Below are 27,836 nucleotides of genomic sequence, written 5' to 3'. Positions count from 1 at the left end.
AGCGCGCCGCGTCCGGCACAAACTCCTTGGAGCGGCTCCGCCCCGCGCTTGCTGGGCTCCCTTCCCAGCCCCCCGAGCAACAGCGGGAAGTTGGGATCGGGGCGGGGGGGGGGGTAGAGACTGGAGGGGCAGAGACTGGGCGAGAGGGAGGGAAGCGGCCGGAGCCACAGGGCCGAGGCGGGCCGAGGGGAAGGCACCCACCTGGCGAGCGGAGGGGGGCGCTGGAGGCTCCGGGAGGGGGCCGGGCCGCTCCCACCCCCCGGGCGGCGTGTGGCAGGAGCAAGGCAGGAATGCGAGGAATGAGGCTGGTATGAAATGCACGCAGCCGGGGGAGGGGGCCGGCGGGCGGGGCGGAGTTGGGAACAAAACTGACCAGGGCTCGCCTCTGGCCAGGGCCGGGGGAGGAGGAGACTGGGGGCGGGAGATGGGGGGCGGGAGATGGGGGCAGGGGCGAGAGGAAACTCCCGGCAGCCGCAGGGGCCGGAGTTCGCTCCCGCGGCCGGAGCTAGGGCTGGGCATGGCAGAGCCGCAGGGGCAAAGCGGAGGCGGCGGCAGCAATCACGGCAGCGAGGGGGTGGCCAACCCTCCAGGATTGTCCTGGAGTCTCCAGGCAGTCAAGGTGATTCTGTAATTAAGGAGTCCGTCATGTAGGGTGAGCAGGCGTCCCGATTTTGTAGGGACAGTTCCTGTGTTTTGGGGCTTTTTCATACGTGGGCTCCTATTAGCCCCCACCCCTCTGTCCTGATTTTTTCACACTCGCTGTCTGGTCATCCTACGGCCATGGGAGGAAAGCTCCAGGAAATGTCCCACGAAACTGGCGACCCGGGGGCGATTGTCCTCGCTGGCCCGTGGTGGGCCGCAGGCGAGCAGGGCGGGGCTGGCAGAGCCAGCCGCACATGGGGCTGGGCGGGTTTGTGACTCGCGCTGGTGGGGTGCGCTGGGACCACTGGCCTCCCCTCGGGAAGGACTTCGGAAGCGGGCTTGTTCCGTGGGGAGGGCTCGCAAAGGCCAGGGAGTGAACATTTAAAAACCTCGCCTCAGGGCGTTCTGGTGTGTCACTCACTGAAGAACAGTGACAGGAAAGAGGTATAAATAGCTTCATGAGCTAAAACCTGGCTGTGATTATTTTGTAATAAATATTAACACACATTGCAAGTAGCCTCACGGGTGTGAGAACCAGGTTTATGATAGATTCTCTTCCCGCCTCAAGCACCACCTCCAGTGCAGGCAGGAGCAGCTCCCACATCCCCCTGCTGAGCACTCCTTTTTAGTAGGCCTTGTTCCCATGAGGGAGTGGAGACAGAAAGGCCACTAAAACATTCCCTTTCCATAAGCGTTTGATTTTCCGATGCTTTCTAAACTCTCTATCCCTAAGGTGCATAAGTAGGGGCCCAATGTCCTGCAACAGGGGACAAAGGCTAAAAAAAACTTTACTGGCCCCAAAGATGGCACTTCCAAGCAACACGGCATCTGCTACCCAAGTAGTTTTCCAACTTTTTTTCTGGCGACCCAGTTGAAGAAAATTGTTGATGCCCGTGACCCAACGGAGCTGGGGATCAGGGGTTTGGGGTGTGGGAGGGGATCAGGGCTGGGCAGAGGGTTGGGGTGCAGGGGTGAGGGCTCTGGAGTGGGGCTGGGAATGAGGGATTCTGGGTGTGGGAGGGGGCTCTAGGCTGGGCCAGGGGGTCGGGGTGTGGGAAGGGGTCAGGGCTCTGGGCTGGGGGTACAGGCTCTGGGGTGGGGCTGGGGATGAGGGGGTTGGGGTGCAGGAAGGGGCTCCAGGTTTGGGGGGGAGTTGGGGCGCAGGCTTACCTCTGGCGGCTCCTGGTCAGCAGCGCAGCTGGGGTGCAGAAGCAGGCTTCCCACCTGTCCAGGCACAGCGGACTTCGCTGCGATCCAGAAGCAGCCAGCAGGTCCGACTCCTTGGCAGAGGCACACGAGTGGCTCCATGCTTACCCTTAGGCACCGCCCCCCTCCCCCAGCTCCCATTGGCCAGTTCCCTGAGCGCTGAGCAAGGCGACCCAGTGCCTTGCATTTCGTGACCGAGTACTGGGTCGCAACCCAAACTTTGAAAACCACTGCACTACCCCATGCTGGGACACTGGGGTCAGCACAGAGTCAGAAGGAATACAGCACCTCCTCTCAAGTTATCCACCCCACACCCTGAAACACAGAACCCTGCAGTGCAGGGGTGGCCAACCTGAGCCTGAGAAGGAGCCAGAATTTACCAATGTACATTGCCAAAGAGCCACAGTAATACGTCAGCACCCCCATCAGTTTCTCCCCCTGCCCCCGCTCCCAGTGTCTCCGACCCACCAGCAGCCCTGCCAGTCAGAGCCTCCCCCTCCATCCCCGCACCTCCTGATCAGCTGTTTCCTGGCATGCAGGAGGCTGGGGGGGGAGGAGGGAAAGGGGTGGAGTGGGGGCAGGGCCTGTGGCAAAGCCAGGGGTTAAGCAGTGAGCACCCCCTGGCCCATTGGAAAGTTGGCACCTGTAGCTCCAGCCCCGGAGTCGGTGCCTGTACAAGGAGACGCCTATTAATTTCTGAAGAGCCGCATGTGTCTCCGGAGCCACAGGTTGGCCACCCCTGCTGTAGTGCTATGCAGGGAGACATTGGGGTCAGTACTAAGAAGAAAGAGCCCCTCTCTACTGAGTCACCCACACCACTCCCTGCAGCACAGCCAATTCTTTCACTTTCATTTTACATAAAAACACTTCACCCTTGTGCACATTTTCATATTCAAAGCACTTGACAAACATCTACCCTCTCAAAAAACCCTACAAAGTAGGTTAGTTTAACTAGGAAGGCAAATGCAGGGCAGAACAACTTTACTGACCCTTTGACCTTATGAACAGGGGGAGATATTCTTATGTGCCAAGATGGCTCTTTTCTCCATTTTACAACTGGGGAAATTGAATCCTGGTCTATACTTAAAAATTTTACAAGTGTTACTATGTCATTTGGGGAGTGATTTTTTTTTTAAAAACCAATATAGCTATGCCAGTAAAAGCCCTACTGCAGACAGTTATACAGTATAACTGTGCTTACACTGGTATCGCTTATGCTGGTTTCATAAAGTATAGATTTCATAGAGTTTAAGGCCAGAAGGGACCATTAGATCCTCTAGTTTGACCTGCTGCATAACACAGGCTGTACATTTAACCCAAATGCCCCTACACTGAGCCTAATGACTTCATTTAAACTAAAGCATTTTAGCCCTCAGGTTCCGCAAACCAGAGTATTTTATACCAGTATAACTACAGCTACACTAGAGGGGTTTGCCAGTATAGCTATACCAGAATAACAATACCAACTAGTGTAGCTAAGACCTGAGACAGAGTTAAAATTTCTCAGCAGCATTGCGGACTCCAGTGATTAAGTCCCACCTTGTGGGGGCACATGACTATGTGAGTATCTCAGCTTTCCTCCTTTCTTTCAAAGTAAGCTCCTAGCCCTTGTGGTTGTGGAGAAGAACTTGAAAATGTCCCTACGTGCAATATACATATACATTACTTTGCTTTGTAATTAGATACAATTAGAATTTTTATTTTTATTTTCTCTTTGAATGCAGAGAGGCCACACACATTTTCTAAGTCATACATTGTTAGGTAATATCCATGTACATAAAGATATGACTGGTAATTTAAAATAAACCATGTATTCTGTGTGGTGTTATTCTACACAGTAAACTCAAGTGTGTGTTGCAGTTTTCCTTTAAATGTATACCTGTAATGAGTCCATTTAGCCACTGTGGGTCTCTGCTAAACCATGTGAAGATTAAAAACGGATGTTTAAAGTGCAGTACTACTGTGAAAAATGACTTTGTAAAAATGGCATGTTATATTACTCATTACATCTGCTCCCTATGTGTATTGAAGGTCAGATCTGCTGACTTTGTGGCTAATGTACATTTTTTCTCCTGTTCGCCCTGCAGAGTCAACACAGCTCAGAAAGGGAGCTGAATTTTATTCCTTCCTGTGAATCATCAACAGAATTGTTCACCAAATTCCAGTCACTTACAGTTGCAGAAACCCACTGAAATGAATGGGCTTTCACCTGTGTCACTAAGGGTAGAATTTGGCCTGTAAACCTTTAGTAGTGGAGACGATGTGCAAGGAAAGAACTCGACAGAGCACGCACATGGAGTTTGATTGGGGTGGTCAGAAGTAGTGGAATCTTTTTTCCTGTTAACAGAACAGGTTTGATATACAGCTATTGACAGACAAATATGGAATCCATCATGCCATTTTTAGGAATTGCTTTTCAGAGAAAAACTGCACTCTAAGGGTAGTTCTAGGTTCTCTTTTATAAATGGGGCTCTGAATTCAAGTTAAGAAAATCATTCTTTGTTCACCTTTGTATTTTAAGCTCCCTGTTTTATTGTAGCATAGTTCAGTGGTTCTCTTTTTAAACCATCACTTTCCTTTTATCAAAGCAAATGAGATCAGATCCCACCTTCAAATGTAGTGGAAACAACATTCATTCATATATATCAACTGCCAATTATATGTTAAAACACCTATGTACAATCGGAATAGTTTTTACCTTGACACATTTTAGTGAAAAGAATCACAGAGTTTATCTAGGTGTGGAAAGATTTATCCAAACTGAAACAGGAAAATGACTTCTGAGTCCCAGCAGGGGAATAAGAACTCCCTGGAGAACAGGACAAGAGAACAGAACGGGGAGACAGGGACCGTAGAGTGAACATGGTGGAAGACACAAGAACTCCTGAGAAGCCTCTGACCTTTAGCCTGTTCTCACCTTTATGGTAAGGCTGACCTCTATTACTTGAGCTAAATAAGTAACTGATAGTAGTAGTAGGCTATTATCCTCCATGTCAACCAGCCACTAGGGGGGATACAACAAATACTTCATCAGTAGCCCACACCCATGCCCAGTTCTATTTCTAGCTCTGGAAGGGGTGGGATATAGTGGTTACAGACAGCACTCAAACCCATAGATTTGACACATTCCTTCAGAAAAGCAGTGTGGATGAGACTTGGGTATGCTGTTTTAGACAGGGCTCTATCCCCAGCTCTGACTGCAGTGACCTCCTGCAAATTCCCAGCTCTCCATCTGTGAAAAGGGTGGGGTGGGGGAATAGTTGCTTGCTGCCTTTGTTACTCTTTTTCAGTAACAATAGCTGTGAAGTGCACAGAATTATTAATACCAGTCAGTAGAAGAGCATGTTGGGTGGGTGTGCTTTGTCATCATGTTATACTTTTAAATAATAGAGTCTGAGTCTACTCCTATTGATATCAACACTTCAATGCAAGCAGGATTGAGCCATAAAAGAGCAAGAAATTAATACTCCTGCCTTTGATGTGTGTCAGCTGGAGACCTCACAGCACCTTGGAGCTGCTGCATTCTGAGTCCTGCTATGAGGATTCACACTGCACAGTAGCATTTGCTTCCTGTACCCAGCCTGTTCTTGGAGTTTTCTGGGTGTTGTGTTTGATGTGGGAGTGAGAGCGTGATATTAAAGCAGTCAACACAGTGCTTTAGAGATAGCAACTGCCTGCTGCTGATCTGTGAGACAGACACAGAGCAGAAAGTGCCTGCACCGTGTATCCATTCTGGCGGAGCTGGAGAGAAATGGGCACGATTGTTCAACCTGCATTCAGAACCGGGGCCTGCAAAGTTAGATCTCCCCTATGTCAAGTTTTAAGTCACTGGAACAAGGACGTTTTCCCTCTGTGAGGTGGACGCTTACTTCTCTTCATATCACCCCAGTAAAAATACCCTTAGCTCAGTACTGCCCCTCTTTACCTCACACTATTTCAATCCTGTTCCAGAACTGCACCATGTGACACTTGGACAACAGGAGGGGCTTGGAGCAAGAGACCAGGGCTGGGTAAATATTTCCAATGCACCCCCCTCAGGAGCCCAGGTCTGAAGCTGGAAACAGCAGCCATAACACTTGAGAGAGAAGGGGTGTGAGGGGCAGGAGAATCAAGGGGAAGAGAGTGAACAAATAGACAGCAAGCAGCTCGGAGTGGTGCAGAAGGGAAATTGGTAGTACTTGTGTTTCCAAGGTGATTCTCACACGTCTAAATATTTGTAAAACCAGCATTGAGGAGAAGGGTGGGAGACAAGTGAGGAGAGAATGATACAGAAAGAAGAGAGATGGAGTGGAGGGAGACAGGGAGAAAAAGAGAGGTAGCCAAAGGAGGAGAGAGAGAGAGATATCAGAGCTGACAGGAACTACCATATGCAGCAAAAATCCTACAGGACAAGATAAGAACAATTCAGAGTTTAGGGTTTTGTTTTTTATAAATTACTTTATTTTCATTAGAGTACAAAAGTTATAAATACAATTCATGTAGAACAATGTTTGACCAAAAAGCACTGGACGTTTCTGCAGAGCAAAAAAAAAGCTTGGAAGCAGCAGGGAGCACACAAAGCCAGCCTCTCAGTCATGTAGGTGGACCTTAGGCACACAGAGCAGCAACAGAGTGAGTGAAGAACCCAAACAGAATGGGGCAGGGCACTGAAGCCTCCCATATATAAAATGTCTGAAAGCAGCTGAGAAGAGGTAAATGCCCACCTCCTGCATTGCTATTGCCTCTTCAAACGGCAAAAGAAACAGACCCATGCTTCTGTCCACATTAGGGTTGACACCAAGATACCCAGAGTCAGATTTAAATGTGATAGAGCGTACCATTTCCCTGAGCAGCGTGCACTGGGATTTCTGTCTGAAAATAAGGCTGATAGGACTGTTTCCTAGCACAACAATATCACCCTTTTTAGAAAAATTCCCTGCTGGAGGTTATCAGAGAAACCAGGCTCGGACCTGCTAGCAATAACCTGTGTTTAAACACAGTTGTGGCTAACACACTTTAATGCTAGTGTGAGCAAGCTCATTGTGTACAGTCCCTTTAAAAAAAAAAACAACCACCTCAAAAACTGAGACAGACGAAAGAGTTTCAATACTAGAAGGTAAGTGAAGGGTCACATGCCCACAGTATAGAAAGCACCTCAGAAGAGACAAGAAATTCGGTCATCTGTCTGTACAACTTGATGAGGAAACCTAAAGAATCACAGGCACTGACTTAGCCATAGTCAATTAAGCTCACCCATGGGTTTACCACCTTGAATTAGTTTGAGAGAGCCCTTGCTGACTGGCCCAGTTGGAGAGATGAACCAGGCAGTTGCAGGGTGGCTTGCTAAGCACAAAGAAACTTTTTCTGGACTAGCAATTAATGCACTGCCTACAAATAACCCCAGGCGAACATAAACTAATTTTCTACATCTGGTCCTAGTTACAAAGTAATTGTGACAGAGGCATTATGAACTGGTTTCTTGGCTTTTCTGGGTAGATACAGGGAGTGCAGAGCAGTCAGTTGGGAGCACAAGAAAGCACAAGTGGGAGATGCACGCGGGAAGTGCATGAAGGCACAAAAGAGGTACCTGGCGCAAACTCTCTTTGCTGAGTGCTATGCTGATGAGATTGCTTTGAATGCAATGGCACCTCACCCACTGTAGCTTGGGCACTAGTGAGATAAGCATTTTCTAGAACTGGACCTGTCAGCAACAATTCACCATTTACAATTAAATACAGAGATTACATGTGATTATGATTGAAGTGTTTTTTCTGGCATCAGAAAATGTCTACACAAAGTTTGATGTTTTGGAAAATTAAACAGCAAGATAATATCACCAGTATAGAGACTTACGTGACATATAATGCAAAGACTTTCATAATGATGAAAGTCCGGTTGCTGAGAGCATCCAGATAGGACTTGTGGGCTGACAATGACCTTTAAAAAAAAGATCAGTACATGCAAAAAAGGGGACACCCACAGTTTGCTTAACAGAGGGACACATGAGCAATTAACTGTACATAATGAATGTGAAAGAAAAGATCCTGACAGCTGTACAGAAAGAACATGAAATGGACAGGATGATAGCTGCCCTCTTTTTTAGTATACAGCAGATGTGCAACCCATGTAACCTATAGGTCTCAATATGCAGTGCTCCAATTTGATGCAAGTTGAGGCTGGTGGATCAAGGAGGATTGCATGCTGGGACTTGTGGTCTCCACTGACTGCAACCCAGAATTAAAAATGAGGGCTGCTGCAGGACACATTATGGAGCTCGATGAGCAGTACTTCGGCCACTCTTGTTGCAATATTCTTCTTTCCTTGTGCCATGGAAAATGTCTATAATCTTATTTTTTGGTTAATCTTCTCATATTCAGATTAAATGATTATATAAAACTGACTGAACTGGTCATGATTTGAGATATCTATGGTTATTATACCACATGCAATTGGAATCAGCCATTCAGACTGCTGCAGGAGAGTCTCTTATTTGCTGAGAAAAAAGTTAAACAAAACAAAGAAAAGCTTCAGACATCAGTTTATTCCTAAAATGCAGCAAACTTTATTCATAAAAGAAATTTGAAAAAAATGTTTCTGATTGATTGACCTATAGAATCTAGTATTTAAGTCAATCAGAATGCTGCATTTCAGGAATAGTCAATGGCATGCCCTTCTCAGCCAGTTTCTGTCAGGTCCAATGATCTATTCAATTTCACTTTTAGAGCTGTTAGGAATAAAAGAAACAGTGATGGTCATAATATAAATATTGCTCACTTAGAAGTGACCATAGGAGGTTTTCTCACATTCCTAATGATGGGGGATCTTTATTTGGTAAACGGGTAGTGATAGGGTAATGAGCAGCAGAACAATTAACAGGAACTGGGATCCATCAGCCTTGAACGAGAATTATCCTGCAGAGTAAAAGGGTGGCTATAGAAGCATGGGGCTTGTTCCTACTCTTTGTTCACTGAACACTGCTTACAGTTGCACAGGGGCATCAGGCTTATACCCTCTCTTCTTTCTCTGAACTTTGCCTTAGACAGGAGAGTTACTCTGCGGGGTAAGAGATGGCACAGACTGTACCTGTCCTTCCTTCTCTGAATTAATCTTAATATATGCTGCACGAGCACAGGCGCGCTGTGAGATCCAAGGCTCCTGGGCACTAAAGCACTATTAATCTGATCCCCACTGCAGGAGTTCCTAGTCACAGTGATGCTTAGCTGCTAAGGAGCAGGATTAGCTCTCACACATCATCTCCCATCAAGAGTCTCAATGCAGCATTAATACTGATAACAAAGACATCACACATTATCCTTGCCTTCCCCCAGTGCACATGCAGAGATCTCCTTTCCAAAAGGGTCATGGTCCCTATCAGCTACTGTAAAGCCCCCAAATCTACTATTTGCTTCTTGTTAAGGCCACAGATCTCTCGTCTCCAGTTCCCCTTCTGTCCCCAGGATACTTCTCATGATTCCACGTCCAAGTCCGCTGTCTCCATCATTCACATGCCAATTTGCTGTCAAAGCTAGAGAGTCCAATGGCAAAGGCCTGGAGGGCACACAAAGGGTAATTATAGTCCAGAGTGAACACGTCTTCTGCTACACGACCAAACTGCATCACAATGTAGTCAGCTAGGGAGACAGAAAGAGGGGGTCAGAGACCAACTACTTCAAAGAGAGAGAGGTAAGAGGAGAAAGAGTGAAACAGTTCCAAATACACCTGACTGGAGAGACTATCCCATCTTCCCCTCCTTACCAGAGTGGCTCAGAATCTGCTTTTCTACAATAGTCCTGCTGACTTCTTTTACAGAGAAATCCCATACCTATGCTTTGGCTGGGACAGCAATCCCATATTACTCTCCTTTCCATCTTCAGCAGAAGGCCTGCATTCGCCTCTCCTCTGATGCAGCTATCCTGTCATCCCCTCCACCTCTAGAGTGAAGGGGAGGTCCCATATCATTCCAAAAGTCCCAAGATCCTCTGGACTATATCTCCCATCCTGTTCTTGCCCATCCCATATCCCTCATGTAGGAGCAATGTTCCCATATTTCCCCACCTAATGGAACAATGCTCTTTTCCTCACTAGAGTGGCAGCCCCACATACCCCACCTCACCCCACCATAGCACAACCCTTAGCTCTTACGGTCATTCTCATGGACAATCTGGAAGTTCTTCACCGAGGCCTGAGTGACTCTCCCATGGAAATTCAAGACGTACGACTGAGTGTCATCATTCCAGACTGGAGCCTTGTTGTGCAGCTCAATCAGGTTCTCCAGGTTTTTATTTTGCCATTTTGACAGCAAACTCTCATGTTCCTGCTCAAGAGAAAAATTATACTTGGGAGGGTATGCTTTTAGTCACTGCTTCTCTCAAGTTGTGTTTACTCTGCAACCATGAGTCCCCCTGATCTAGTGAACAGTGAACTCAACCCTGCTGAAATAGATCCTGCAGGTACCATGGAGATATTTCCATACTTTCCCAGTCCTGAGGTTCTCTCTCCTGCTGGGCCCACTGCATCTCAATCCTAACCAGGAGACACAGTGAGAGCACCTTCTGCACCCACTCTCAATGTACTGGCAGGAGTCTATTTCTAACCCCCGGGAGCCTTTTCCTCCAGTACAAACCTCCAATTCCCCACCTTGTAACCTTCAAAGCAAAGAGGAATAACCAGATATCTTTAACACCCTAATGCAAGAAGTTGGGATGTTGTAGTGGGAAATTCAAAGGCTGCAGTGGGCTACAAGTATGTATGGATTAAAGTGCTTTCCCCCCATAGGGAGGGGGGAGAGATAGCTCAGTGGTTTGAGCATTGGCCTGCTAAACCGAGGGTTGAGAGTTCAATCCTTGAGGGGGCCATTTAGGGGGCCCAAAAATTGAGGCTTGGTCCTGCTTTGAGCAGGGGGTTGGACAAGATGATCTCCTGAGGTCCCTTCCAACTCTGATATTCTATGATTCTACCAGGTTTAGGCATAGGTACACAAACACATGGAAATGTGAATGTGGGTAAAACAGCATGTTCACTACATCTGAGAAGAACAGGAAATTGGGAGGAGCTGAAAACAGTAGTGAGGACAAAGTGGCAAGGAAATATAACGTGACAAAATGAACTTCAACCTTAAAAAATAAAAGCTATTAAAATTGATAAAAACTATCCAAACTGAAGTTATTCCACGGAGGGAGATGCTTGGTAAGCAGTTGTTTGGGGAGGTTTGAGTAATAGATTTATTTGTGGTAAAATTCTGAGTAGGATGTAGTGAGCTGTCTGTTGCTTCTTGGGTTTGTTTGTTTTTTAAACAGATTTACTATTTAATTGGATCTCTGATTTTATTTGTTTCTGTAAGGATGCCCATAGGACTTTGGGAATGGGCATCAACAAATTACATTTAGAAATGGCAGTGGGGCTATCTTTTAGAGAAGAGCAGTCACTGCTTATTCAGAGGCATCATGTCACAGAACAAGTAGATGATGATGAATCTATATGGGCTAAATTGTGGCTGGTATTTGAGCAAAACCACAGAGAGCCACCCCTAAACCCTGTATCCCAGGAAAGGGGCCACCCTTGATTGCAGTCCCTATGCTCTCCTGAGCATTGTGGGCCTCTCTTAGACTCAGATTTTAAGGCGAATAAAATGGATAGGGGCAATAGACTGAATCCCCCCAACTGCATTATCAAGTGGATGCATACTGCATTCTCCTAAGGGATGATGAATCAACTGTGATTTCCAAGAGCTCAATCAGGCATAGTGTCCTCCTGAGACACAATGACTCCGGTAGCCCACACTGGGGTGTTTGGCTCTATATCGCCCCCTAGTAAGGGCTGTGCTTTGGCACATCTGGTCCTATATATGTCTAGTGAGACCACATCTGGAATACTGTATTCAGCTCAGGGCATTTAATTACTAGAAGACTACTGACAAATTGGAATGAGTTTAGCAAAGTGGGGGAAAAAAAAGTGAGGGTTAGATAAATGGACTTATGCCCCCTCTTCCACTGATATGCTTGTTTCTCTCCATGCCTACTCTCTCTCATCGCAAGGTCTGCTCTGCCAGCACCCACCCTTGGCTCACCCCCAACATCCACTTCCTCTGCGCCTGCTCGGGCTCTTACGCTGTGGAGTGTCTGGCAGAAATCCTGTGACCAGGCTTGCTTCCTCCACTACAGATTTGTTCTCTCCTCCTTTAGTTCTGCCATCTTCCTAGAGAAATAACTACTTCTCCAACTTAATTGAATCCCATGCCTGCAATCCCAGCCTCCTGTTCACCAGCTCTGAGTCAAATCCTCTCCTCTTGCCCCCTAGATATGTCTAAGTCCTGCAGATTCTTTCTGCAAAACATCTCTAACATTTGGTCATTCCTCTCTTTGTATCCCTCCACTTCTCTATCATATCAAACATAAGATTCTTACTTGTCCTCACTTTCAGGGCCCTTTATAGCCTATACCCACTCTATTTAGCTCTCATTCGCTATCTAAATGTTAACTCCCATTTTTGATTGGCCCATGATGTCAGCCTCCATCACCCACTTGTTAAAATTTTCCAACAGCACCGTCATGCTTTCTTCACGTTGACCATCATGCTTGGGAGGACCTCCCTGTAGAGGTCTGCAAAGCGATCTGATTATCCTTGTTTGAATCCTTCCTTAAAACTCTCCTTTTCTAGGATTCCTGAAAAACTGGACAATGGCTAGGCTGCTGGTGTGCTGAGACCACTGCCTGTCCTGCTGACCAATATCACCTCATTGTTTTCTTATGCTTCTCTCTCTGTCTGCATCCACCTGTTATCTCTTGATTTATACTTAGAATGTAAAGTCTTTGGGCCAGGGACCATCTTTTTTTCGGTGTTTGTAAAGCACCTAGCACAATGGAGTCCAGCCACGACTAGGGCTCCTATGCACTACAGTTAAAAAAAAAAAAAAAAGAGCTAAATATGGTCCACATGGCTAAATGACAAGTAAGGAAAGAGGCAAAATTTAAAGGGTTGCATAAGGGCTACAAGCAAGAAATAAGCTGAAAGTAAGAAAATGACATTTTAAGCTGAATATCAAGAAAAGTTTACCAATCATGAGACCTATCAGATCAATCAGTCTCCCAAGGGCAATGGTAGAATCCTATTATGGGAGTAATTTCAAAGTGGCCTGGAAAAGCACAGTGTAGTGAAGAATCCCACCCTAACTTCCAGAAGATGGGATAGCTGGAACCCAACAGGTCTTTTTCCTCTAATTTCTCTGATTGCCAATAATTAGCATTTGGATCTCTAAGAGGTTAAAACTTTCTTCCTTGCGCCACGGGAATCTGACCCAGTTCCAAACTTACATTTCGTGGTCTGATTGGAATCCGCTTGTGTTTCATGTTCATCCCTGGAATGATCACGGACATCTTCCTGGGGCCCTTGAATCCTAGGACATTGGTTTCCTAAAAGACAAGGAATTAAGTTCTTTTCAGGAACTAAAGCACTGCCTCATCCAGGAGAGAGGATAATGAGATTGACCTTTAATACCCTATCTACCCTGGAATCAGAAACATGCCAGCTACATCTGTATTTAAACACGGTTGCAATCAACATTGTTTCCTTGACTATTAGTGATATAATTCTTTTTCTCCTCCAAAACCACATTAACCAAACAGTGCTATAGATAATCTTCCAAATATAACCTAAAGCATGGTTTTATTACACAGTTTGGCTAGTGTCATTCTCGGACAATAAACGTGGTTCATATTGTTGAGGGGAAATGTGCTAGATCCCTGCTAGCAACAAAGGTATAAACAGAATTAGAGACAGCATGACTCTGACTGCGTCTGTACTTTGTCAACTCTCCAGGGACCTTATAGTCTAAATGGACAATCTATTTAATTCTGCTTAGCTTTTGTTTTTTTTTTTAAGGCTATACTTCGTAGTTTCTCCCAAATTGTGACCTTGTAGACAAGATAAAAGAAACCCCTGGGGGATTTGGAGTCAGCATATGGCTTAGCTTTCATCCTGAAACAAACAAGTCTACTCCAAAGTGCAGCAGGGAATTCCACATACTCCACCTGTATGGCAGTGAAGATAAGAGGAAGTTACTTACCTGTAACTGGAGGTTCTTCCAGATGTGTGGTCCCTATATGTATTCCACTGTGGGTTATGCATGCGCACCATGCACCTGGAGTCAGAGAATTTGAAAGTAGTGTCCATTGGTCTGTGCATGTGCCCCGGTTCACCTTGTGCTCCTGACCAAGATGATAAAGGGTTGGGAGGACCGACTGCCTCTTCAATTCCTTCTCCACCATGAATCAGACAAGATCCAAATCAAAGGGGAAGGACAGTGGGTAGTGGAATACCCAGAGATACCATACATCTCAAAGAACCTCCACTTACAGGTAAGTAACCTCCTCTTCTTCTTTGAGTGACGGTCCTTTGTATTCACTGCGGGGGACAGACAAGCAGCACTTAAGCAGGAGGAGGGTGTAAGGATGAGGATGGCAGGGATGAGTGGCGAACAGCTATCCCAAATGAGGCATCAGTAGCCAAGTCTTATACCATGGAACAATGTCTTGCAAACATGTGGATGGAGCTCCATGTGGCCTCCTTGGTATGTCCTGAAGAGATGCTACAGTCGTAGCTTGGGCTCTCGTGGAGTGCTTTGATCCTCCCTGCTTTGGGGGTAGATTCGAGAGCTTATAGCAGAGTAGAGTACATTCCAAAATCCATTTGGGAATTCTCTGGGTGGAGTCAGGTGGTGACTCCCTAGTGGGTCAGATACATTCCCACGGTGGGCACTGGTGCCAGGGTCCCCAATATGGCCAACAGGTGGGGTCGACAGCTCGTGGCAGGGGTCCCCATGGCATGGGTACCAATGACTCTGAGCCAGGTGAAGCATTGGTTGGTTCCAGGGTTTTGTGGGTCTCCTGGGTGTGGTTCCTGTCATGGTTCCGAGTCTCTTGAGGAGGAAAGGGCAGACTCAGGTTCTAATGGCGATAACACTGGTGCTGATAGGAAGGTGCACGTTATGTATGGTGGAGGTGATAAGCTCCATCCTGCCAGCAGATCTCTGGAAGGCAACTACACTCTCTGGAAATGGAGAGTCCCAATGCGGGAGGGGATTCAGGATCTGGGGGAGTGAAAATGTCCTGTGGTGTGGCCAAGGATCTGGACCTCCCTGGTTTAATAGGGACCTTTCTGTTTGGGCCACAGGTGCTGGTGATGAATATCGTATGGTCTCCATTCACCAGTGCCAGAAGGTCTTGGTGTCTTATGAAGAGCTGGGGATGATGGTACTGATGAAGCATGGTGTGGAGATGGTGAAGCCCTATGTTTCATGCTTTTCTTATTATGTCTATGGGACTGGGGACATATGACATACTCCTGGGCTGAGTCAGTGGGTTTGCTTGTAGGCATATCCGGTATCTTTGGAATGGACTTAGAGGAAGTCTTAGCCCAATGTTTATAGGAGTGCTTCCTGATCTCCCGACTAGGCCCCACCATGCAGTTTGTGGGGGTGGATCCTCTGGCACCGGAATCAGACTTTGCAGCAGGAGGCATACTTCTTGCTGATTCAGGATGATGTAAAGGGGGGATTCCACAGCCTGGATCTGATTGAAGCCTCATAGCCATTTCCATGAGGTACTTACGGAGGAGAAAAGCCTGTCCTTCTCGGATGCAGCTGGGGAAGGACTGACAAATACTGCACCAATCTGCAGTGTGAGCGCCTGTCCCAAGCAGTAGAGACAGTGTTGGGGGTCGTCACTGATGGAAAAGGATTGCGGGCAGGAGGTGCAGAGTTTGAAGGCTGGAGTTCTGGGCACAGTCAGGTACCCGAATAGGGCATGGGGGAGAATGGAGGGGACCCCTATAGCCTAATCTAATTCTAAAACTATTAAAATGATCAAAACTACTAAATCTATTAAAACTTCTAAAACTACAAACTATTTACAGCTAACACTACTGTTTTTCAGAAACGACATCAGAACTGAAGACACGAAGTTTCTGACCTGGACCACGCAGCAATGAGAAGCAACTGACAAGGCAGTTGGTCTGCCCTGAGGTTGGGAGCACGAGGTGAACTGAGGCACATGCGCGGACCAACAGACACTGCTTTCAAATTCTCTGACTCTGGGAGCATGGTGCACATGTGTAACCCACAGTGGAATACAATAGGGACCATTACTTGAAGAAGAAACAGACTTTCTTGGTCCTCTAGTCACCAACTGTTTAATGCCTTCAACCAAAAATCTATCTCAAAGGCTATTTCAATTTTATTCCAGCAAGATGGCTCCTTAGAGTTCCTAACACATATATGATAAAAATCAGGTATAACATTAATATTAGTTATATAGCTTCCGCTAACATACTAGTGCGTTTTATTGATATAGACTGTAGGTAAGTGGTCCCCAAACTTTTTACCTTTCACCCCACCCTTACCCTTGACCGTGCCCACTCCTTCCCCCTGGAGCTGGGGCAAGGAGCGGGGCCACAGCTCTGGGGGTTGGGGGCGGAGAGGAGTAGGGGGCCAAGGCTAGGGGCAAGGGCGGAAGTGGAGCCTCAGCTGCGGGTGGAGACCAACAGCTGGATCCCTGGGCCAGCAGCCGCAGCTAGAAGCGGAGCTCAGGGGACGGGTCCAGCAGCAAGGACCCTGAGCGCAGGTCTGACAGCTGGGGCCAGGAGCAGAGCTGGGTGGTGCTCCCTCCCTGCTGTGCCCCCCAAACATTCATCCGCACCCCCCTAGAAGGGCGTGCTCCACAGATTGGGGACCTCTGCTGTAGGTCCTTGGAGCTGGAACCTGTCTTATTCCATCTCAGGTCTTTCTGAGAAGAGACCTGAGAAACAGGATAATGATTTTACATGTATATAGCAAACATGTTACAAATTTGAATAGCTGATTGTACATACACAGAAATCACTTCACCACTATTAACAGACAGCCACCTTTTAGGGATATATTATACTTGTTTTAACAGCTCACAGAAACACTATGAAGTATTTTAGGATGGGAAATGAAGAATACTGTATCCAATGGAAACTCCAGGGTGCACTAGGATTACCAGAGTAGAAACTGGACAGAACTGGAGTTCACACATCTAGTCTCTTGTTAATGTGCCACTGAGATCTCAAAGAACCACAAGCAATCAAGACCTTGCTTTTATGACTCATGTGCATTGGACTGCTGGAGAACTTTCATATTATAGTTATCCTGTTGCACTGATGCAGAATTAAGAAAACTTGCTGCGGAATCACTAACATCCGGAAGCACCCTGAGTTTTCCCTGCAGGCCTCCAATCCAAATACTTGGCTTGAAAGTCCTGACAAGACCACAGCCAAAGTGGCTGTAACTGCAGGATGCCTCCCATCCCTAATGCCTGTGTTTAAGTGATTCAGGAGTTGGGGTAGGGGGAAAAAATAAAAGGAACTTACATAACAAATGGCTGCGAGCTCCTGTCTGGTATGGGCCTTTTCTACTAGCCCTTGTGCCTTTATTGGACTAACTCCATGATCATAGACAGTAAATTTTGTTCCCATAAGGTTGGACCTAGAATCAGGAAACGGAGAGTCAGTGAGATGTTCTATGTGAGACTATGTGACATAATTAGACTGGGTCAGCCTCTCCTGACATTCCCATCTGGGGTTTCCCATCAGCAGCTCAATAAACAGCTCTAGTGAAAGTATCTGTTACACTGAGCCCATAACCTGACCTGGAAAAACATCAAGCCAGGACTCCTCACATAAGTGGTCACAGTCATCGCTCTGAAAGAGATACTGGTACCAAAGGGACAGCCAGGGGTGAACCAAGAGAGGGTGAGGTCACACTCTGCCTGGCATGGGACTAGATTGCTGCCCTTGGCTCTGACTCAGCAAGAGAAGAACTCCAACCTCTCTTGCAGTACATGAACACAGAAACTGTGCACCTGTTGATGGCTTTTATTTGCGGCTCTCACCTTAGTTTTCCAATGAAACTTTCCCCTTCCCGGGATAAATCTGTTGGGTCAATTGAAATGAGATAATTGGATGTTTTGCTCTTTTTCCGTTTTCTCCCTGCAAGAAGGAACGTCTGGAAACACAAAACTTTGGTCATGACAGGAAGCTCTGGAAGAGCCCAGAGGCACAACACTACTTTTGGCCTCCATCCCACTGTCCCTATCACCATTCCCCTGCCCATTAGCTCCCACCCGCTTTGGCAGACCCCTTCTTGCCACTTCCATACCACTGACCTTTCTCTTCAGCCCATGGGCAAACAGCCCCAAATCTCAGCTCTCTTTAGCCCACCCAATGGCTCAGATTTTAAGCACCTTTCCTTCCTAATTTTTAACCAGATACTCATCCCTCTGCTCTTCTTTTACTCCTGCTTTAGTGCACCTTCTTTATACTATTGCTTCCACACCTCCCAACTGCTGCCTTCATACCCTGCGCCAAGATATGGACATGAATCCCTCCTTCTTTTCACAAGCTTTCTCCTTTCAGCTCCAGGTTCCTTCCCCATTTAAGCACTGCTCCACCACACACCCAAAGGTTTTGTACTAGAAGTTCAGAAGCCCAGGGCTAGAGACTGTGTGCTAGTCCCAATACCTTTCTGTTGTCGTCCCTTTCCAGGTGCATATAGTAGGTGGGGAAGAGGCCTCGGTCCATTCCTTTCTTATCTCTAGTGATTCGACACTTCACTGTAATGCCACGGGGAGCAGGGCGTAATGCAAACTCCTCCAAGTTCTCCACTTCTCCCAGCTGTGCATCTGACTCTGGGGATGCACTGCAGGAAGCACCTGTGTCCTGTGGGAAGACCTATCCCATCAGCAAAATGAAATCAGGTCAGAGGGCCTAGTAACCCAAGAGAAGAATGGCCTGTTGGGTAGGAGGCCCCCATATGAAGAGGAAAAAGCTCTGTTGGGGAAGGGATGCTGGATCAGAGATCTCTGTGTTTCAAGGAAGGAATGTTCCATTGAGAAGAAGAAATCAGGACAGAAGTTTCTCCTACCCTGGGAGAAGAATACCGCTTTAAGGAAGGAAAAGCTGGGCTAGAGTCCCCAGTAACTAGAGGGTAGAATGGCTTGCTAGGGAGGGGACGCAGGGTGAAAAGCTGTTATAGTCAAAGGGAGAAATGTCCCTTTTAGCATAGCATTTAATCGCTAAGCTTGAAATGTATTGTAAAAAAAGACAGTATGAGGAACAGCACTTTCTGGTCAGCCTTGATCCTGGAGTGGGACAGGCTGGGGAAAACCACAGTATGATGGTATGGCTAAAACCGTAAGTGTGTCTATGCTTGCTCAGACTGTATCTAGGGTGGAATTAACTCTCCCTGTAGGAGGAGTGAGCACTAGAGGAACAGTGACAACAGTCAAGATGCAGAATATCAAAATGGGACACAGATGGCGGTGGAAGCTAGTGGAGGACTGGATATAAGGTACGGAAGCCAACACCTTGGCTTCCCTCTGGTTTCAGGTCTGAGCACATTGGCTACAGGCTAGGGGCTGGAACTAGCATGTTTTAACGCTGAGGTGCTGTAATAGGTGGTCGGCCGCTCTAATGGTCAGAGCTTGGGGCCAGCCAGCCCTATTCATTAATCAGGCGCAGCTGCGGAGGGGAATCACGTGTTCCCTACAGCCAGGCTGTCAGTAAGGAAGGAGAAGTAGGGGAGCAGGAGCATCAAGGAGATCCCTGGAAGAGGCTGCCAGAGTCCCCTAATCGGGGAGGCTGAGAGAAGCTGCCGGGGGGAAAAACAGAGCGCCAGGGAGAAAATCCTGGGAGACAGTGCTCAGCCAAAAGAGCAAGGAAGAATCCTGCAGTAAGTCCTGAAGTGGAAGTGACAGAGAGCCAAAGAGGAAAAGTCCCTTGGGAAGAGACTTGGTTGTGGGAGTGAGTCCTTTGTGGGTTGGACACAAATCAGCACCTTACACATGGGCACTAGAAAGCATGGGTCTGAGTCTCATTGAGAACAGTGTTTTCATGACACTTACTGTAGCAGATTTCTGGCTGGTTGCGGAACTAGGCCTCTCAGATTCAGAATATGGTGAACGAGATCTTGACCTCTTTCCAGCTTCTTCCTCCTCTTCTGTGTCCTCATCGAAATTCAAACTGCCTGAGATCCCTGCCAGAATTCAGGACTAGGTAACCTCTAATGGAAGGTGTCACAAATGCAGGGCATCACCAATTCACATACCCCTCAGTTACCTTCCCTGCTCCTATCCTCACTTTAACCCACAACATACCTGCAATGACTATTTATGTGGAAAAGTAATATTAGGGTAGTAATGATGCCTTTTAACTGTCTTTTGTGCAATAAAGATAAAATATTCAAACAGGGTGACCGAAAGCTAGGCACCTAAATCCATATTTCCACATCTCTGAAAATCAGACCATTTATTTAGGTACCAAAATAGGAACTCAGTAGCCTAATTTTATGCACTTATGTTATATGAATTTATTTTTACATATTTCTCTTATGCTCCTTGCTGTAGTTTGTGAGACTGAGTATCTCACCAACATTATGTTATTATGAATTAATCCTTATGTTCCTAGTGTGAGTTTTCCTCTTGTGGGGCATTGCTTTCTGAGCCTTGAGATCATATCACTAGTGACACTTTAGTGAAATGAATAAGAAGCTGTCTGGCTTTTATTAATACATACACATGATATACCATACTGCTTAGTTTATAGTTTCATTCAGTTAAATATGCCCATGTGTAACAGAAGCTGCTCGCACAATTTTCATTTGAAAATTATGACTGAGCAGATAACATTGTAGCACCAGCCACTTTTGTCTGGTGACAAAACAGTTTTAAACAGAGTATACAGTACATGTGTATTTGCACACCAGCATAAAAGCAAATCTATGTGTCGTTGTTCATTTTGGTTTTATCCTTATTCCACTTGCCTTCAGTGGCTTCTGTCTCCCTCTCTAACACACTGCTTCCTTTACAATTGTTTCACATCTATTTTTTCCACTTACAGTTGTATCTCCCTGAATCTCAGTTAACTTCCATGCACACAAGAACAGATATTTTAAGAACAGAAAAAGCAATCCAGCCTAACGTGGTTTATCCAACCCAGTAAGTGTGATGCTTACTAGTTTACATTTAACCCATCCTTCACTATACTCTTCAATCTTACAGATTCTTCATAACTGAGTACAGACTGTTTCAACCACCAATTCTCTCCAATTCCTACAGCATCAATGCAATCTAACACATCAAATCAATTCTACAAACACCCTCATCTTTAATATGGAGGTGTAGCCTAAGTAGACTACAGGTCCCTGTTCTTAATGTTTCATCTTTATCCAAGCAACCACATCACAGCTATGTATAGAAGACGATGGAGGTGTGTCCAAGAGAATTCTGGGTGAAGAACAGAGATTACAGTAATATATACAGTAACTGTACAGTAACATGAGTTTGAGATGTTTTGTCCCTATGGGTGCCCCACCATTGGATGCCTGTGCACTCTTGACCGGAGACTGTAAAGCAGTGGCTGTAGGCCCACGCCTGCACAGAGCAATTCCTCATACTCGGGCATACAGGAAGGTACGGACCCACCATCACTCAGTTCCTTCTCAATTGCGAAGCCAGAGAATTTGCAGCAGAGAGTAAGGAGAACAGGAGGTGGATTACGCATAGGGACAAAACATCTCAAAGAACTCAAGTTACTGCACAGGTAAGTAAAGTCTTCTCCTTTAAGATATGTCCCTATGGGTGTACCACCATAGGAGACTCCCAAGCAGTAACACAATGTGGAGATTGGTGCTGAGGAGGCAGGAGGAAAATCCAGGGCATATTGGAGGACTGCGTCACCAAACGTGTCAGCTCTGGAAGCAGGTAAGATAGGGTAATGCATGGCAAATGTCTGGATAGAGGACCAAGTTGAGGTCCTGTAGATTTTTGCTATGGGAACATCTTTCAGGAGCGTAAAAGATGTGGACTGAGCCCTAGTGGAGTGTGCTCTCACTCTGTGAGGGCTTGTATTGAGACAGTCTCATAGCATCTCAAGATGCAACCCGAGACCCACTTTGACAGTCCTGTGTGGAAATGGCCTGTCCCTTCACCCTTTCAACAAAGGATACAAAGAGTATGGGAGAGGTCCTAAAGGTCTTGGTTCTGTCTAAGTAGAAGGTGAGAGCCCTTCTGATGTTTAGTGTGTGTTGGCTGCTTGCTGTAGTTTGTGAGACTGAGCATCTCACAAACATTATGTTATGAAGAATTTAATCCTTATGTTCCTCTTGTGGGATATTGCTTTCTGAGTCTTGATATCCATATTACTAGTGACTTTAGTGAAATGAATAAGAAGCTGTCTAGCTTTTATTAAAACATGATATACCATACTGCTTAGTTTATACTTTCATTCAGTTAAATATGCCCATGTGTAATAGAAGCTGCTCGCAGAATTTTCATTTGGATAGAAGGTTTGGATAGAACTCTTGTAAATGGATTTCCTGATTAATATGGTATTCTGAAAAGACCTTAGGAAGGAAACAAGGATTGGAATGTAGTGTGACCATTTCTATACAGAAGGCAGTGAATGGTGAGTCTACTATGAGCACATTGAGTTCTCCTATTCATCTATCCCAAGTGATAGCCTGGGAGAGGTAGAGGAGAAAACAGGTAGACATTGGTTTAAAGGCATCGAGAAAATTAAGATCCCATGGTGGAGTGGGGTTCTGCATAGGGGAAAACAAGCTGTGTAAGCCTTTAAGTAATCCAGCCATGATAGGATGCGCAAAAGCTGAGACCTAGTTCTTAGACCCATTGAGGGCTTCTAAGTGCCTTGGAGGTTGCTGAGTGACCCCTGAGAAGCCAGTCATCCAACTGTGGGAATATTGTGATACCCCACTGACATACATGGGCCGCTATCGCTGAATGGACCTTTGTAAAGACATTCAGGGCCTATTACAAAACATAGGAAACGTTTGTGGGAGGAGTGGATACCTGCATGAAAACAGGTTTCCTGGAGGTCGAGGGCAATGAACCAGTTTCTCAGATCTGGGGATGTAATTATGGTGGCTAGCGTCTCCATCCTGAAGCATTATGAAATCACATAGGTATTCAAATGTCTGAGATCAAAGATTAGTTTCCACCCTCTACACCTTTTGGGGACTATGAAATAGCTGGACTAGAACCCTCTTCTGACAAACTCATGGGAAACTGGCTTGATTGCCCCCAAGAGCAGGAAAGATTGGACCTCCTGCTTTAAGAGCTCCTCGTGAGAGGGGTCCCTGAAAAAAGACAGGGAAGGGAGGTGGGTGGTAGTTGTGTTGCAATATTCCATGTCACCCACCTCTAATATCCATTTGTCTGAGGCAATGTGCTTCCAGGCAGGCAGGAAGTGGAATATTTAATCACTGGAAGTGGGTGGAATGGTAGAATTGTACGGCAGAGGATCTGGAGAAATAGGATGCTCGATGCTCTTGACCAATCTGTCAAAATTGTCTCTTAGGGGGTGCAGATTGGGTGGTTGTAGGGGGCAGGGGAGTGATCCTCTTTTGTGAGGTTTGGATCTCCTTCTCAAAGGCTCCAAAGGTCTAAGAAAGCCTGGTGTGGGTGCTACTTGAATGGTCTGAACCCTGTGCAGATTGAGACCTGCTAAAGTGTCTTTTTGTTGCAGGCATATAAATTCCCAGTGACCATAGCACTGCCCTTGAACCTTTAAGGGTGTGGAGAGAGGAGTGTGCGTCTGCACTGAAGAGCTTGAGCCCTTCAGAGGGAAGGTCTTCAGTGGTATTCTGCACCTCTTTCAGGAGTCCAGAAGGCTGGAGCCAAGATACTCTTTGCATATACACAGTAGTAGCCAGGGATCTAGAAGCTGTGTCAGCAGCATCGAGAGCAGCCTGCAAGGAGGCTTTCATGATTAACTGACCCTCAGAGACAAAGGACTGAAATTGGTCTTTTTAGTCTTGTGGCAGGCATTCAATAAAGTGTTGTGAACTTGGAATAACTTAAATAATATTTCACTGTCAAAGCCTGGTAGTTTGCAACACAAAATACAAGAGCTGCTGATGAATAGCTCTTTCTGCCCAGGAGGTCTATTTGTTTGGCCTCTTTGTCCAAAGCAGAGGGTCTGGAGCAAGCTTGATAGTTTCCTTCATTAGCCACATCCACCACCAGGGAATTAGTGGTGGGATGGGAGAAGTATTCCATTCCCTTAGCTGTAATACAACATATTTTATTTCCCCGCTTGGGTGGAATAGTGGCAGGTGTTTGCAATAAAGTACATGAAGGCAATAACAGTGCCTCATTAATTGCTAGGGCAATTTTTCCCTGCGGGGATGATATTTAAAATGTCCATCGGGGAAAGTTGAGACTCCTTGGCCTCTTCTAGCAGGATCTGGAGGGATTCCATCCCGTGTTTCATTAGCTCCTGGAAAGCTCTAAAGTCATCAGCAGAAGAGGGCAATGGTGGCATTACAACCTCATCTGGGGAGGAGGAGGAGGACTTGGCTGATAAGGGTGAGCTTTCCTCCATCTGTGGCTATTGCACCTCTTGTACCGAGGGGGCATACGGCACCGAAGGATGGTCTGTCAGTGCCTGTGAATGATGTGGTACTGGTCGGTGTTGGGGTTTCTTTCTAGCTGGTACCCTCTAAAACTGTTCCACAAAGTGCTCCCATGGGTTCCAGTAAGCCCAGCCAGGAGGGGGATAGGTGAGGAGTCTCCAAGGATGTTTATATCCCAAAGGTCTAGGGTACCCGGTGGGCTCCACAAGGTCCCCCTCAGTAAATGAACTCAAGAAGGGTGTAACAGTTCCAAGGTAGAGCCCTGTACAGAGACCTCAGAACCAGAAATATCCTCTGGGCTAAAAGGGGGCGCCCTGAGGCATTGGTGATGGTACCAAGTGTTGGAAGTCAAGCTGCAGCTGTCAGTACAATACCCAAGAGAGAGATCTAGTACAGCTCCTGTCAAGATTCCTTCCCCACTCTGAACTCTAGGGTACAGATGTGGGGACCTGCATGAAAGACCCTCTAAGCTTATTCTTACCAGCTTAGGTTAAAAACTTCCCCAAGGTACAAACTTTGCCTTGTCCTTGAACAGTATGCTGCCACCACCAAGCATCTTAAACAAAGAACAGGGAAAGAGACCACTTGGAGACGTCTTCCCCCAAAATCCCCCCCCAGCCCTACACCCCCTTTCCTGGGGAAAGCTTAATAACAATCCTCACCAATTGATACAGGTGAACACAGACCCAAACCCTTGGATCTTAACAATGAAAAATCAATCAGGTTCTTAAAAGAAGAATTTTAATTAAAGAAAAGGTAAAAGAATCACCTCTGTAAAATCAGGATGGTAAATACCTTACAGGGTAATCAGATTCAAAACATAGAGAATCCCTCTAGGCAAAACCTTAAGTTACAAAAAGACACAAAAACAGGAATATCCATTCCCTTCAGCACAGATTATTTTACCAGCCATTGAACAAAAAAACCTAATGCATTTTCTGGCTAGATTACTTACTAACTTAACAGGAGTTGGAAGGCTGCATTCCTGATCTGTTCCCGGCAAAAACATCACACAGATAGACCAAACCCTTTGTTCCCAGCCCCCTCCAGATTTGAAAGTATCTTGTCCCCTCATTCGTCATTTTGGGTCAGGTGCCAGCGAGGTTACCTTAGCTTCTTAACCCTTTACAGGTGAAAGGGTTTTGCCTCTGGCCAGGAGGGATTTTATAGCACTGTATACAGAAAGGTGGTTACCCTTCCCTTTATATTTATGACAGCTCCTTAGTAAGGGAGACCCTGGTTTATCCAAAATGAGAAGATCCTCCAGAGAAAAGAATCTCGAGCATGGTCAAGAGCTATGATAGCCAATGGTGCTGGAACTGGGATGTGGATCGGTGCCAAGGAGGAATTGGTGCATGCAGTACTGGCAAAGTTGACAGAACAGCTTCTTTGACATGGAGCTGTAAGACACGATGGTACCGAGTGCAGGTAGAAGCCCTGTGTACATCAAGGGGCTGAGAGGTGCTGGATGGTACTGATGTAGGAGCCACTCTGTGCATGGAAGACTTTTCTGCACACAACGTCTTATGTGGTACTGTAGTGGGGCAGTTGCCCCACTTTGGCAGACAAAGGGTTAATAGCAGTCCTTGGAGCAGATGCGCAGAGCCCAGCCAATCACAGAAGGCTTAGAAGCAGCCAATCAGGGCCAGGCTGGGCCCTATATGAAGGCTGCAAAGCAGAAGAGACAGGAGTCTCTCCCTGACAAGCAAGGGAGGAGTACTGGCTCCCAGGGCTAGCACCTTAGATAGAGCAGCGCTGGGCAGGCTCAGGGTAGCAGAGGGAAAGCTCCAGCCTGATACCTTCCAGGCTGCAGCCCCTGCTAAAAAAGCGCCGAGAAGGTGCAAGAGCCAAAGGGAAGTGGCCCAGGGAGCATGAGCAGTGGAGGGGAGAGAAGGAGGTCAGCACATGGCTGCCGCCAGAGAGTCCCTGGGCCAGGACCCAGAGTAGTGGACGGACCTGGGTCCTCCTCCTTCCCCCTTCCAGTACACCTGGCCATAGAGGAGCATGGCCTGATACAGACTGTGGCTTGCCCGAGGCAAGGGGCTAGACTTTGCACCTGCCTTCATGGCCAACTGCAGCTCCAGACTGAGGACTGTGGATATCCCCGGAAGGGGAGAGAACCGAGTGGGGCACAGCCGGAGGGCTGTGTCCAGAAGAGGATGACGCAAGCCAGGGAGCAATGCGGGTCCCAGACAGCACTGCTGAGCAGAACGGGTGAGATACCACCTGCAGAGGGCGCTCCACAGCTGGACAGAACTAATTCCCGGAGCAACCAGTAGGAGGCACCACGGTGGTGAGTGCGCAACCTGTCACAGGTACGAATGCTTTGGTACTGATTTCAGTCTGAGACGCCAAGTGAAACTGGTACCAAGGTGTCGGTACGACATAAGAAGAGGGGAAGGTAACCCCTTAGGGGATTCATGGTGTCCCAGGACTGAGATTTATGGGGTGACCTACCACTCTTCGTTTCCCTGGTAAGGGAAAGAGTCTTCTTTTCTTATAAGTCACTATCTCTGGGGTGCTGCCAAGGTTCCAGCAGTCACCTGAGCTGCTGAGGCTGATGTGCAAGTGGGGAAGCAGACCCCTCAGAAGCTAAGGAGTGTTCCATTTCTACACCTGCCTTTAAACCCTGAGCAGACCTTGCCCTTTGATGGGAAGTAAGTCTCTCTGAGACACCAGAGACAACTAGAATTACTGTTGCATGGGCAGGGCTTAAACCACAGTGTCTTTGGCATAATCTGGTGCCAATGTACTAAACTAGAAGTCCTGGAGGGGGGAGGGAAGAGACCTCCCTTTGAAACCACAACTGTTCTGAAATTAAATAAACAACAAACTAAGTAAATAACTAAATGAAAAATTCACAGAAAGTGAGAAAGGTGGGAAGCTGTAGAACAGCAGACACTAAGGCTATCTCTACACTACCACCGGATCAACACTCCGGCAATCAATGCAGTGGGGGGTCAATTTAGCGGGTCTAATGACTCGCTAAATCACTCTCAGGTCGACCCTGGTACTCCACCCTGAATGAGAAGAGTATGGTAAGTCGACGGGAGACACTCTCCCATCAACCCAGTGCTGTGCAGACACCGCAGTAAGCCGACCTAAGCTACGTCAACTCCAGCTACGTTATTCATGTAGCTGGAGTTGCATAATTTAGGTCAATTTACCACAGTAGCGTGGACATCACCCAAGTTTTGCTCCGTCTCAAGCCACAGATGGGTTGAGAGATAAATGAGTGGCAGTGGGTCCACACCTCCCTACATGACCTTATATGGGAGCATGAGGAGTTATTCTGTGCAGGCTCAGGCCTGCAGATGCTGCTTTACGGTCTCCGGTCAACAGTGCACAGGACCCACAGGGCATATACTCAAAGAAGAACTGAGAGGGAACTTCTGTAAGCTTCCTGGGATTTATACTTTGAGTCACACCACTTTATTTTCTGATCCTACCTGATTTCTTGTGGTAAGCAGGGTTAGGAGTGAGAAAGTGCTGAAGAACCTGGTTTTGTTGATCCTGTAAATTGCATTCTTCCCTATGAAGCAATATTATACTAATGTCCCAGTAT

The 27,836-nt window shown here is 46.7% G+C and overlaps 2 protein-coding genes and 1 long non-coding RNA gene across 10 annotated transcripts in view; 1 reads left to right on the top strand and 2 right to left on the bottom strand.

Annotated features, from left to right (window-relative positions):
- Positions 1–336, bottom strand: part of TEAD4 (TEA domain transcription factor 4) — a 76,374-nt gene extending 76,038 nt beyond the window's left edge. For all 4 annotated transcript variants that reach the window (XM_043526185.1, XM_043526270.1, XM_043526222.1 and 1 more), the window contains exon 1: positions 202–336. The gene's annotated coding sequence lies outside the window, so the exon portion shown is untranslated. The remainder of the gene's footprint in view (positions 1–201) is intronic.
- LOC122462578 lies at positions 189–8,111 on the top strand. The gene is made up of 4 exons (XR_006285255.1): positions 189–308; positions 3,936–4,772; positions 5,800–5,858; positions 7,979–8,111. It is a non-coding gene; the product is annotated as an uncharacterized LOC122462578 (long non-coding RNA).
- Positions 6,266–27,836, bottom strand: part of TULP3 (TUB like protein 3) — a 94,777-nt gene continuing 73,206 nt past the window's right edge. For all 5 annotated transcript variants that reach the window (XM_037913256.2, XM_037913250.2, XM_043525936.1 and 2 more), the window contains 7 exons: positions 19,743–19,873; positions 18,361–18,558; positions 17,733–17,845; positions 17,212–17,326; positions 13,137–13,235; positions 9,970–10,141; positions 6,266–9,458 (listed from right to left, as the gene is read on the bottom strand). In XM_037913256.2, the coding sequence (XP_037769184.1) occupies positions 9,325–9,458; positions 9,970–10,141; positions 13,137–13,235; positions 17,212–17,326; positions 17,733–17,845; positions 18,361–18,558; positions 19,743–19,873 (962 nt within the window). In that variant the 3' untranslated portion in view covers positions 6,266–9,324. The remainder of the gene's footprint in view (positions 9,459–9,969; positions 10,142–13,136; positions 13,236–17,211; positions 17,327–17,732; positions 17,846–18,360; positions 18,559–19,742; positions 19,874–27,836) is intronic.

The sequence above is a fragment of the Chelonia mydas genome, chromosome 1, assembly GCF_015237465.2.
Source record: "Chelonia mydas isolate rCheMyd1 chromosome 1, rCheMyd1.pri.v2, whole genome shotgun sequence".
In the NCBI taxonomy this organism is placed as follows: domain Eukaryota; kingdom Metazoa; phylum Chordata; order Testudines; family Cheloniidae; genus Chelonia; species Chelonia mydas.
Note: the sequence above shows the minus strand (reverse complement) of the source record. Positions and strands in the feature narration are given on the sequence as shown.